Genomic DNA, 12,841 nt, shown 5'->3' on the forward strand with positions numbered 1-12,841 from the left:
GACGTCACGTCGCGTCCTGACCAATCAGCGGTCAGCCCCCTCTGCGTTCTGTTGCGCTCGAGCTCTGGAGCATCTCGAGCCTCTCCTCTCTAACCGCCGCCGGTAAGTTCACAGATATCCGCCGTTAAACGCGACAACACAGCCGGTAATGTACCGGAGCAGAGAACACAGCGGTTTACCGGACTTAAAGCCTCCCGGTTTAATCTCCGTTTGTATCACTTTAAATTCATTTAACGGCTCCAGTTCACCGCCTTCCGGCAGCTAGCTGCAGCTAACGCCAGCTAGCTTAACGTTAACTGTCAAACCAGCCTGTTTTCTGTTTAAAAAAAACGGCGGCAATTTCATTATTATTAGCATCTAAAAATCATGACTAACTTTGATTTTAGTTTTCTTTTACAAGCAGAAATTGGCTTCAATAATTTCCCGAATAATTATGATAAATTCACTTGTTGCATTCAAAAGGTTAAACTGGTGACTAATCTCAGTTTTCAGACCTCAAAATGTCTTTTTCTGTTAGCTTCTGATTCAGAGTTAAAGGAAACATAAATAATGATGTTTAGCAGCTTTTTGCACCATTTAAACTTGTTAAAAGGAGAAGCAGTGAAGTCCAAATAATGAAATAGTTGGAAACTAATCAATTCATTTGATGAGTGATTGCTAAAATCTGAAATGTAAATATGTTTTGTGTTCACAATAGTTGTGTGTTTGGTGGATTAATCATGAAAATGTTTTTATTGCTGAAGATGATCCTGTTGAATATGTGTTTGTGTGTGTGTGTGTGTGTGTGTGTGTGTGTGTGTGTGTGTTCAGTGTGTCAGTGTTCATACGAGCAGCAGTGATGAGCAGCAGAAGTCGCAGGTCCTGGTGAGAGCTGATGTTCGTTATTGATCATTATATTGTCTTTATTTCACCTGCAGCTCTATAAACAAAGATATAAATAATCAATGCAGAAACTGATACCATGACGAACCGCTCTGATTGGTCCTTTAACATAACGTGTGTCATGTGTCTCAGCACCAAGAGCCGCTCTGGCTGTCTGGGACGTAAAGGTCTGGATGGACGATTCTCCAGAGTGTCTCTACAGAAGCCTGGATGGACAAAAGACGAGGTAACATGTTAGTATTCAGGGCTACTTCCTGCATCAGGTCCTTCACAGTAAAAGTCCTTCATGTAGAGCAGCTGGAGGACTTATACTGTGAAACAGCTGCAGGTACACAGAAGTATTACACACATAGTTCACATATGAACTCTGGACATTGCTGGAGAATCAGGTCCAGACATTTTCTGGAGTTTCCCTTTCACACATGCAGCACACAATCAGACATGTTCTCACCTGCTGGACGTCCTGAGTTTGGTTTAGACGAGGGGTGCAGGAGGCCTTTCTAAGCTTTTTACCAGGAATAAAACCGTTTTTATTTTACGAGAAATCACAGGAAGTCCTCTCTCCCATTAGGGCTAGCTTCACAGCGCCGCGTTCAGAGCTAGTGAAAACAACACAGCTTACCAGAGGGGTTAGCGAGGTATGTTAAGCCTGCAGGGTTTTCAATGTCACGAAGTCGCCGTGGTAACTCTCTGTTAACCTGCTACATCGCCATGGTAACTCTCTGTTAACCTGCTACATCGCCGTGGTAACTCTCTGTTAAACTGCTACATCACCGTGGTAACTCTCTGTTAACCTGCTACATCGCCGTGGTAACTCTCTGTTAACCTGCTACATCGCCGTGGTAACTCTCTGTGAACCTGCTACATCGCCATGGTAACTCTCTGTTAACGTGTTACATCACTGTGGTAACTCTCTGTGAACCTGCTACATCGCCATGGTAACTCTCTGTTAACCTGCTACATCGCCATGGTAACTCTCTGTGAACCTGCTACATCGCCATGGTAACTCTCTGTGAACCCGCTACATCGCCGTGGTAACTCTGTTAACCTGCTACATCGCCATGGTAACTCTCTGTGAACCTGCTACATCACCTTGGTAACTCTCTGTTAACCCGCTACATCGCCGTGGTAACTCTCTGTTAACCTGCTACATCACCATGGTAACTCTCTGTTAACCTGCTACATCGCCATGGTAACTCTCAGTGAACCTGCTACATCGCCATGGTAACTCTCTGTGAACCTGCTACATCGCCATGGTAACTCTCTGGTAACCTGCTACATCACCATGGTAACTCTCAGTGAACCTGCTACATCGCCTTGGTAACTCTCTGTGAACCTGCTACATCACCTTGGTAACTCTCAGTGAACCTGCTACATCGCCGTGGTAACTCTCTGTTAACCTGCTACATCGCCGTGGTAAATCTCTGTTAACTTGCTACATCGCCGTGGTAACTGATGCTGCAAACTTAACCTGGTCCGGAGCAGGTTATGTTCTGAGTTTCGGCTTAAATCGGACATAAAAAGCGTTGAACTTTCACTAACTACCTGATTAACACTGCTGGTACTACAGCTATCAGAACACCGATTAGAATATTGATTAGTCTTTTATCAGACTTACTATTGATTTGATGTTATAATGTAAATTTGTAATAGTACAAGAGGTTTGGGTTACTGCGGGATTCTGTTACAATAGATCAAACTGTATTTCAAATAATAAAAAAAACTATAAAAAACAAAAAACTAATGATGAAATACTTTGAACAAAAATAATAAAATAAAATTGATTGGTCTATTGGTATTTATCACAGATATTATTAAATCTATAATATTAATCTAAAGTGTTTTCCACTGATCCTTCATTATGGGACAGAGTCAGACGGTATAATGTTTCAATTTAAGAGCTCTGGATGTGGGAGGCACTGAGTGGTAAAATAAGTATATAAACTAATTACATAATTAATGAATTAGTGTTTTAATTAACAAATTTACACGATCAGCAGTTCTCTGCCAGCATTCATCTCTCACTTTATTTGCAGTAACAGTGTTGCTTTTTGCTGTGATGATGTATTTATATTCTTCATAGCTCTCCGTTATAATGAGCTGTTCCTCCTGACTGAAGCAGGCGGCACACCTTCGCTCCGTCGTTTTGTGCGGAAAAAGAGTCAAATGACGCCAAACGCCCCTTTTTATGGGGACCCGCACAGAGCCTGAAGCAGAAAGCCTGAGTTAACAAAGGAAGTTCATATCCACCGTCGTGATAGCATTCATCTCTGACTGAGAGTTTAGAACTGGCTTGGTAGTAAAACCCACTGGCCTGCAGCGTTTCTCCAGCACCAGACGCATGTTTAGAAGCGGCTGTGGATGAGAGGAGAGTTAAAGACATCGTATGTAACTTCTGTTCTGCTTGTTCAACAGCGGCTGAACAGCTGAAAACCGGACGATTTTGATCAGTGGCCGATTGATCGGTGCATCTCTAATTTTTTATATATATATGTTTGTGTGTGTGTGTGTATTTTGTTAGACTCATTCTTACTGAATTAACTTTATTAAATGTTATTACTGTAAGTGTTGATGTTTTTACATCACGATGTCAGAAAATAAAGATAAATCAAAGGAAAAGACAGAAGTGACGTGCAGGACGTGGACAGATATATCGGATATTGTAAGGAGTGTAAATCCTGAGTAACCAGGATTTTTACTGTCCCACATCAGTGTATGTTAGTCTGATGATGATGATGATGATCTTCCTCCTCAGGATGAGAAGCTGCACAGACTAGTGAAGGAGTTTGGATCAAACAGCTGGTCTTCAGTTTCTCTTCACTTCAAAGTGAGTCGTTTTATTTTACATCGCAGAACAGACGACTTCCTGTTTCCACTCAGAAACATTTCTGTGTTTTAACTCGATAAATCACTCCGGACACAAACTACAGCAGATGCAGCTGATTGTAATGAACTGTGGTGAAAAAGTTTAACATGTAGTCAGAAGCAGCAGGTGAGAGGGAGCTCGTATTTACGTTCAAATCTGACGTGGAATGAACGCAGCACAGACAGACTGACTCTGTTCCTGCTCTGCCTCAGGGTCAAAGGTCAGATGTGGAGTGTCAGCGCAGGTGGCAGCAGGTAAAGAATCCCGAGCTGGTCAAAGGTCCCTGGACTCAGGACGAGGATGAGAAGGTAAAGACTCTCTGTAGGTCAACATGGCCGCCGGTCAGCTGATCAGCAAACAGATGATCCTTCCTCCCAGGACTGTTGGTCTTAACCTTGGTACTATTTGACCTTGACTTGGGCCCAACTAACAATTATTTTCATTAATGATTAATCTGTCGATTATTTTCTGGATTAATTGATTAGTCGGTTGTAGTGCAATGGTGATCACGTGTCTCTGGCAGGAATCAGCTGTTGGTCAGAACTTTTTCTAACCTGATGATGTGTTGTGATGTAATGATGTCCTGCAGGTCATCGAGCTGGTTCGCAAGTTCGGCATGAAGCGCTGGTCACTCATCGCCAAACACCTGCACAGCAGAAACGGGAAGCAGTGCCGCGAGCGCTGGCACAACCACCTGAACCCGACGGTGAAGAAGAGCGGCTGGACGCTGGAGGAGGACCGCATCATCTGTCAGGCGCACAGACTGCTGGGAAACCGCTGGGCCGACATCTCCAAGCTGCTGCCTGGCAGGTACGTAGGCCGGCTGCTCAGTCACCTGTCTGTCAGAGGAAAGGTTGGTATCAACTGTACGGTGGCCTCTTAAGGACAAACGGGAGGAGCGCTAATGGCTAAGCTAAGGCTAACTATCCCTACCCAGCATTTTCCTCGCCAATGTATGGACGCTAAGGCACTCTAGTTCTTATGTAGTGTTAGAAGGGGAGTCATGCTAGTCACCCTTCTACATCACAGATCCACCATTTCAGGCCCCCCCCAAAAATCCTGAACACAGAAATGGTGAAAAGCGGTCTAACTCCAGAATCCACTACCACATAGTTCACAGTCAATTATTTTCTGACATGTAAAATGTGTTTAAAAAGAAACCTGATTTTCCTTTACTTTCCTGTAGTTTCCCAGCTGTAATTAGGACTCAGATACTGATACTGAACTGTATTTACAAGTCAGAACCAGCATTACAGTAACCCAGCCGGACCTGAACGCAGCATATGGTGGCTTCATGCTGGCATGAGATGATCACATGATCTCTATTCTGTCTGAAGCAGCATCTGTGTTCTGTTCTCAGGACAGATAACTCCATCAAAAACCACTGGAACTCAACCCTGAAGAGGAAGGTGGAGAAGGAGGGGTATCTGCAGGTCCTACACGCCCCCAACTCCTCCATCACCTCCTCATTCAACTCCTCCTCTAACTCCTCCAAATCCTCCTCCATCAGACCAGCATCCAAGACCTGCAGCCCCCCTAGCACAGCTAACATCCCTGCCAAGGTCATCATCCATCCATCTATCCATCATCCATACATCCATCCATCCATCATCCATACATCCATCATCCATCCATCCATTATCCATCATCCATACAGCCATCCATCCATCATCCATACATCCATCATCCATACATACATCCATCCATCCATCATCCATACATCCATCATCCATCCATCCATTATCCATCCATCCATACATACATCCATCCATCCATCCATTATCCATCCATCCATACATACATCCATCCATCTATCCATCCATCCATCATCCATACATCCATCCATACATCCATCCATCCATCTATCCATCCATCCATCCACCCATCCATCCATCCATCTATCCATCCATCCAACAATCATCCATACATCCATCATCCATCCATCCATTATCCATCCATCCATACATACATCCATCCATTATCCATCCATCCATACATACATCCATCCATTATCCATCCATCCATACATACATCCATCCATTATCCATCCATCCATACATACATCCATCCATTATCCATCCATCCATTATCCATCCATCATCATCCATCCATCCATTCATCATCCATCCATCCATCCATCCATCATCCATCCATCATCTATCCATCCATCCATCATCCATCCATCCATCCATCCATCCATCCATCCATCTATCCATCCATCCATCATCCATACATCCATACATCCATACATCATCCATCCATCCATACATCCATCCATTATCCATCCATCATCATCCATCCATCCATCCATCCATCTATCCATCCATCCATCATCCATACATCCATCCATCCATCATCCATCCATCATCTATCCATCCATCCATCATCCATCCATCCATCATCCATCCATCCATCCATCCATCCATCCATCCATCCATCCATCCATCCATCTATCCATCCATCCATCATCCATACATCCATACATCCATACATCATCCATCCATCCATTATCCATCCATCATCCATCCATCCATACATCCATCCATTATCCATCCATCATCATCCATCCATCCATCCATCCATCTATCCATCCATCCATCATCCATACATACATACATCCATCCATCATCATCCATCCATCCATTCATCATCCATTCATCATCCATTCATCATCCATCCATCATCCATCCATCATCCATCCATCAATGCTTGAGAATAATATGAATAATAATAATGTTGGTGCTGCTGAGGATGATGATGATCCTTCCTCCAGCAGGCAGACAGTCTGTCCAGTGGGAGGGACGAGTCCAGCTGCACCTCCAGTGATCTGAGCGTGTGTGGACGCCATCACAGCCACGCCCACCTGTCCTCCATCTGTGGCCCCTCCTCCTCATCAAGCTACGACTCCTCACTGAGCGTGTGCGAGCTGGCGGCGCCGGTTGAGCTGATGGAGGAGGTAAATCAGCTTTTATATATTTCTGTATTTTTGACACAGCTGAGGCTTTTAGCTTCTCATTGCTGCTTTCTGAGCTTTTAGAGCCCTCAGTGTCGTCTTTCAGGCCGTCTGCTCTCACACTAATCTGACCTCCATCACAGAATCCAGACAGCTGGAGCTGCAGCCTGAAGGAAATGACGTCATCGCTGAAACACCCGGTGGCGCTCTCTGCCTGCCTGCACAGAGTGGACGCCGACCCGACTGTCATCGATCTGAGCCGGAGCTACGTAAGAGTCCAAACATCTGATTCACAGAAACACACACCTGCTGAAACCTTCAGGGGTCAAACAGGTGCTTCTGTGTTTCATAAGGAGGGGTTTATTTTCCAAAAGTACAGGAAATATGGGGGCGGGGTTTGCAGGGATGACTGTTTCTGATTGGTCAAACACAGACACTTTGGCTGCTTCAACTTATGCACCACTTGATTCAGAAAACAAGGAAGTACTCTAGTATCAATTTAGGACGAGGGGAGGACGTTTCTCTTTGTTATCATTAAAAGTAAAGTTTGGCTTTATGTCGGTGACAGCAGTGTCACCGACATAACCCCCCATAGTGTGGCCCATGTGGGCCCCATAGTGTGGGGCCCACATGGGCCACACTATGGGGCCCATGTGGGGCTATTGTGGGCCCGCAGCATGCTCCCTTAGGGGCATAGTGTGAGTACACTGTGGGCCGGCCCACAGTGTACTCACACTATGCTAGGGAATATCCCACAGGGGGGCTCATGTGGGCCCACAGTTGGTTGCCCACAGAAAACCCTCACTGGGGCCCAAAAGTGCAAAACCGCTGTGGGCCCTGCATGGACTTACCCACAGGGGGCCACATGGGTTCGTTCCTCAAATTGACACACATTGCTGTTGAAAATGTTTTGACTTGAGTAAAAAAAATTGTGCTTATTTGAAAGCTTCATGTCTTCAGTCTCTCTTCATGACAAGAGAGATTAATGCTCTCAGCTGTGTGTGTGACTTCCTGCCTGTATGAACAAGAGAACAGGTGAAAACAGGCTGCTGTTATCTGAAGGTTGCAGGTATGAAGGAGCAGCTGATGAGCAGCGAGGACGGAGCCTCCTTCATGGACTCCAGCTGGAGCAGAAACAACCTGGTGGGAGCCTTCACCCTCTCACCTTCTGAGGTGAAGATGATTCTGCTGCTGTTGGCTCTAGAACTGCCTCTTGGAGTCCAGACACTAACAGTGCTGATGTCTCTGTGTGTCCTCAGTTCTTCAGTCTCTGTGGTGTCGAGGATCTGAAGCTGCAGCGGCCGACTCTCACCTCCACCCCCGTGTGTTCCCTCAAACACTCCATCTACAGCAACCAGGACGACGGCTGTCTGCACTGCAGCCATACACACACCACACAGTACGTCCAGGAGGGGTCAGAGGTCACACAGACAACACTTCTTCAAATAGATTCTACATTACTGTCTTCTCTTTCTGTCACTGACTTATTTCTGTAGTATTTACTAAACTTATTTACTTTCTTTATTACTTCTCTCTGAGGCTAATAGAAAACGCTGCATCAGTAGATCAAAGTTTTACATCTGTAAACTCAAACTTGTGTTTGGATCTGAGGAGGAATGAACTCTGATTCATGTGAATGTTTCAGTGTGCAACAACAAAAACAGGCTGAAGTTGTTGAATTCACATATTAAACAATAGTATGATGCAACCACAGTTCAACAAGTTTTGACTAAACTATGAAAGTCAAAACAAATTTTTTTGCTGCAGGGCCAGATCTGGTCCACGGGCCACTATTTGCCCACCACTGGGTTAACTGACCAATCGTTGCAGCTCTGATCTGTGTGTGTACTTGAGACAATAAATGATAAATATATTGATTAGAAACACTTAAACTGAGATGAGTGTTGTGTTCAGGACGCCCACGGAGATCAGAGAGAAGATCAGAGCGTTTTGGATGTCAGCTCCTCAAACCCCGACGCCGCTGAAGATCCACAACAGCAGCAGCCAGGACGAGGTGAGAGGAGACACCAGTAACCAGCTGACGATCAGCCGACGATCAGCCGACGATCAGCTGACGATCAGTGTGACAGTGTTCTTGTATTTTAAATCCCACCTGTGCAGAAAAAGATGGTCCCAAAACTGTTAAAGGCTTTGATTTTTTTCTGCTGTCGTGTCAGCAGGAGTTCGGTTCAGCACAGTCCAGTTTCTGTTTGTGGTTCAGGTTTCAGTTTGTTCGAGCAGGATCATGAATCTGACGTGGGAAGAGCGGAGCATTGATCCCGACAGCCAGCAGTCCAGCAGCAGCTCCGAGGTCAGAGACTCAAACTCAACACGCTCATGTCTCAGAACCAGAAAGTCCTCCATCAGCTGGTCCCCACTGTTCATGTGCAGCTGCTGACTTCTATCCTACAGGTCCAGGGTGAGAGTCTGCTGAGCTCCATCCAGCAGGTCCAGACTGAGTCCAGCTCCATCCAGCAGGTCCAGACAGGGTCCAGCTCCATCCAGCAGGTCCAGACAGAGTCCAGCTCCATCCAGCAGGTCCAGACAGGGTCCAGCTCCATCCAGCAGGTCCAGACAGAGTCCAGCTCCATCCAGCAGGTCCAGACAGGGTGCAGCTCCATCCATCAAGTCCAGACAGAGTCCAGCTCCATCCAGCAGGTCCAGACAGGGTCCAGCTCCATCCAGCAGGTCCAGACAGGGTCCAGCTCCATCCATCAAGTCCAGACAGAGTCCAGCTCCATCCAGCAGGTCCAGACAGGGTCCAGCTCCATCCATCAAGTCCAGAAAGAGTCCAACTCCATCCAGCAGGTCCAGACAGGGTCCAGCTCCATCCATCAAGTCCAGACAGAGTCCAGCTCCATCCAGCAGGTCCAGACAGGGTCCAGCTCCATCCAGCAGGTCTATACAGAGTCGAGCTCCATCCAGCAGGTCCAGACGGGGTCTAACTCCATCCAGCAGGTCCAGACAGGGTCCAGCTCCATCCAGCAGGTCCAGGAAGAGTCAAGCTCTACCTCAGAGGCCCAGTCAGAGTCCAGCTCTACCTCAGAGGTCCAGACAGGGTCCAGCTCCACCTCAGAGGTCCGGAGGGAAGCCAGCTCCACTTCAGAGGTCCAGAGGGAGTCCAGCTCCACTTCAGAGGTCCAGAGGGAGTCCAGCTCGGTCCTGGGCTGTGAGGAGTTTGGCTGCTTCCCGTTGGATGGACAGGTGGAGGTGTGGTGGTGTCAGCAGCCCGGCGGCTACCAGCCCTCCCCAGATTGTCCTGCATTCAGACTGAACCCCTTCGAGGTGAGGACCGGCCTGATTTTAAAGCATCGCAGTATTGATTCATGTGAAGGTTTGTTTATCAAACTATATGAAGTCATTACACAATTCAATCTGCTAACAACATGTTTAAAAGCAGCTGTACGACAGAATAACTGATCTAAACGTCATTTATTTTGAAAGAAAGCAGAACAATTTGATTAAAAGGTCAAATTAAAAAGGTAACATGATGTAGCAAAGCACATCCTTCATGTGGCGGTTTGAGTTTTTATGCAGCACAGTAGCTGCATGAAACCAGATGCAGTCTGAGGCGAGTTACACGATTACAACACAATCAACCTGTTTACAACCTGTGAAAAGGAACCTAGGGCTGTTTTTATTCTCTTCTATTAATGCTGAGTAATAGGCGGCTCTGGCATTACAGAGGGCCTTCCTATATGTTTTAAGACTATCTTACCAGACTAAGCGAGATTCTTCCAGTGTGGTGGAACGCCAAATCCTTTCCAATTTTCGCAATGTTTGCTTTAATTTGTGGATTTGGGAGTTAAACCATGGAGCTAACCTCTTATGTTTTATTATCTTCCTTTTTAAATACAGTACAGTAGTATAATGAATACCCTCATGTGTTACTGTGTTGACAGCTGAGCGGTGAGTTGCAGGTGGTGATGTTTGGGAAAACAGACGACCAGATGAGTCTGACAGAGCAGGCTCGACTCTACACGGAGCCCTGACTGACCGGCTGCTGTGAGTATCTGCACGTCTTAGTCTAACGCCGCCATCAGACCGCGCCATATCTCTGTCCATCAGGATGGTCACCGTGTCAGAGTAGGCGATCGTAGTGCCATAAATTCTTGCTGTGTCTTGGTCGGGAGACTACAGGCATGTCCCCGACCAATCATCAATCACAACCTTGCGCAAGTTCATAGGTCGTCGATGAGGAGGGTCTAGAGATTGTCAGTCATGGCTGCTGAAGCGCTGTGTGTGATGCTGGCAGTGTTTTGTTCTGAAAAAAAGAAATTAAAGACAAAACCACTGTGGATCCTGTTCAGTTATATAACTGAATATATATATATACAGTCAAGCCCGAAATGATTCATACCCCTGGCAAATTTTGACTTAAAGTTACTTTTATTCAACCAGCAAGGTTTTTTTTGACTGGAAATGACACAAGCTTCTCCCAAAAGATAATAAGACGACGTACAAGAGGCATCATTGTGGAAAAAAATATTTCTCAGCTTTTATTTACATTTGAACAAAAAGTGGCATGTCCAAAATTATTCATACCCTTTGCAAACTGTCACAGTCTATGGGAAAATCCAAAGTTCTAGACCATTCCAAATAGTCCAAGCTGTTCTAAAGCATCCTAATTACCCTGATTCATTGGGAACAGCTGTTTTAATGAAAAACAGCAATTCCCCGAAGTTGGTTTGTGGACAGTCATGGCTAAGACAAAGGAGCTCACTGCGCATTGTGGCTGCTCACAAGTCAGGAAAGTGCTATAAGGCCATATCTAAATGTTTTCAAGTTCCAGTGACTACAGTGCAAAGTATTATCAAAAAATACAAGACGTTCTGCACTGTGGAAAATCTCAGAGGACGTGGTCGGAAGCCAAAAGTGACACCTGTGCTGGCCAGGAGGACAGTGAGAGACGTGAAAAAGAATCCAAGGATCACCACCAAGGCCATCCTGGTGAATATGTGCTCTGCTGGTGGCAACGTCTCAAGGCTGACAGTCCAACGGACACTGCACACTGCTGGGTTCCACGGACGCAGGCCAAGGAGGACGCCACTTCTCCAGATAAGGCACACAAAAGCCTGCTTGGCCTTTGCAGATGCTCATCTGGACAAAGAAGAAGACTTCTGGTTTTCTGGTTTTCTGTTTTATGGTCAGATGAAACAGAATTTGAATTGTTTGGTCACAATGATGTATCCTTCATTTGGTGTAAAAAAGGAGAAGCCTTCAACCCTAAGAACACCATCCCCACTGTCAAACATGGTGGTGGGAACCTAATGCTTTGGGGGTGTTTTTCAGCCAGTGGACCAGGGAACCTAATCACAGTAAACGGCACCATGAAAAAAGAGCAATGCATCAAGATTCTCAACAACAACGTCAGGCAGTCTGCAGAGAAACTTGGCCTTGGGCACCAGTGGACATTTCAGCATGACAGCGACCCAAAAGTGGTGAAGAAATGGTTAGCGGACAAAAACATTAACGTTTTGCAGTGGCCCAGACTTGAGAATCTGTGGAGGGAGCTAAAGATCAGATTGATGGCAAGGAGACCCTCCAACTTGAAAGAGTTGGAGCTCATCGCTAAACATGAATGGGCAAAAATACCAGTGGAGACATGCAAAAAGCTGCTCAGCAATTATAGGACGCGTTTGATTGCTGTAATAGCCAATAAAGGCTTTTCTATTGATTATTGAGAAGGGTATGAATAATTTTGGACATGCCACTTTTTGTTCAAATGTAAATAAAAGCTGAGAAATATTTATTTCCACAATGATGCCTCTTGTACTAAAAGTAACTTTTAAGTCAAAATTTGCCAGGGGTATGAATAATTTCAGACTTGACTGTATATATATATATATATAACTGATATCTGACCTTCTGGGTTTCCTGCCTGAATCAGCCTGTGGAGGCGGAGATGAGCCATCACAACCTCTGGTCTTCACATCTGGAGTCACGTTTTCAGGTCAGAGCTTCAGGTTGTTGCATGAATCAAAACACTCTGAACTGTTTCTGTCTCCAGTAAATTACAGATGTTTGTTGAGCTGTTAATACATGAACATGTTAGTAGATCAGTTCAGTTCTGGTTTGGATCCAAACATGAAGACAAATATAGAAAATCAGCAGAATGATCCTTTAAAAAGAACTGAATC

At 45.5% G+C, this 12,841-nt stretch overlaps 1 protein-coding gene across 1 annotated transcript in view; it reads left to right on the forward strand.

Moving 5' to 3' along the window:
- The window catches only part of LOC121908242 (transcriptional activator Myb-like), a 13,905-nt gene continuing 1,064 nt past the window's right edge, over positions 1–12,841 (forward strand). Inside the window, exons 1-15 of the mRNA XM_042428110.1 lie at positions 1–102; positions 811–864; positions 1,015–1,108; positions 3,638–3,709; positions 3,961–4,056; positions 4,338–4,558; positions 5,109–5,310; positions 6,525–6,704; positions 6,845–6,970; positions 7,764–7,874; positions 7,961–8,100; positions 8,616–8,715; positions 8,923–9,012; positions 9,093–9,986; positions 10,604–10,706. Of these exons, the coding sequence (XP_042284044.1) occupies positions 839–864; positions 1,015–1,108; positions 3,638–3,709; positions 3,961–4,056; positions 4,338–4,558; positions 5,109–5,310; positions 6,525–6,704; positions 6,845–6,970; positions 7,764–7,874; positions 7,961–8,100; positions 8,616–8,715; positions 8,923–9,012; positions 9,093–9,986; positions 10,604–10,693 (2,442 nt within the window). The 5' untranslated portion in view covers positions 1–102; positions 811–838 and the 3' untranslated portion in view covers positions 10,694–10,706. The remainder of the gene's footprint in view (positions 103–810; positions 865–1,014; positions 1,109–3,637; positions 3,710–3,960; positions 4,057–4,337; positions 4,559–5,108; positions 5,311–6,524; positions 6,705–6,844; positions 6,971–7,763; positions 7,875–7,960; positions 8,101–8,615; positions 8,716–8,922; positions 9,013–9,092; positions 9,987–10,603; positions 10,707–12,841) is intronic.

Source organism: Thunnus maccoyii, chromosome 12, assembly GCF_910596095.1.
Source record: "Thunnus maccoyii chromosome 12, fThuMac1.1, whole genome shotgun sequence".
NCBI classification, from domain to species: Eukaryota; Metazoa; Chordata; class Actinopteri; order Scombriformes; family Scombridae; genus Thunnus; species Thunnus maccoyii.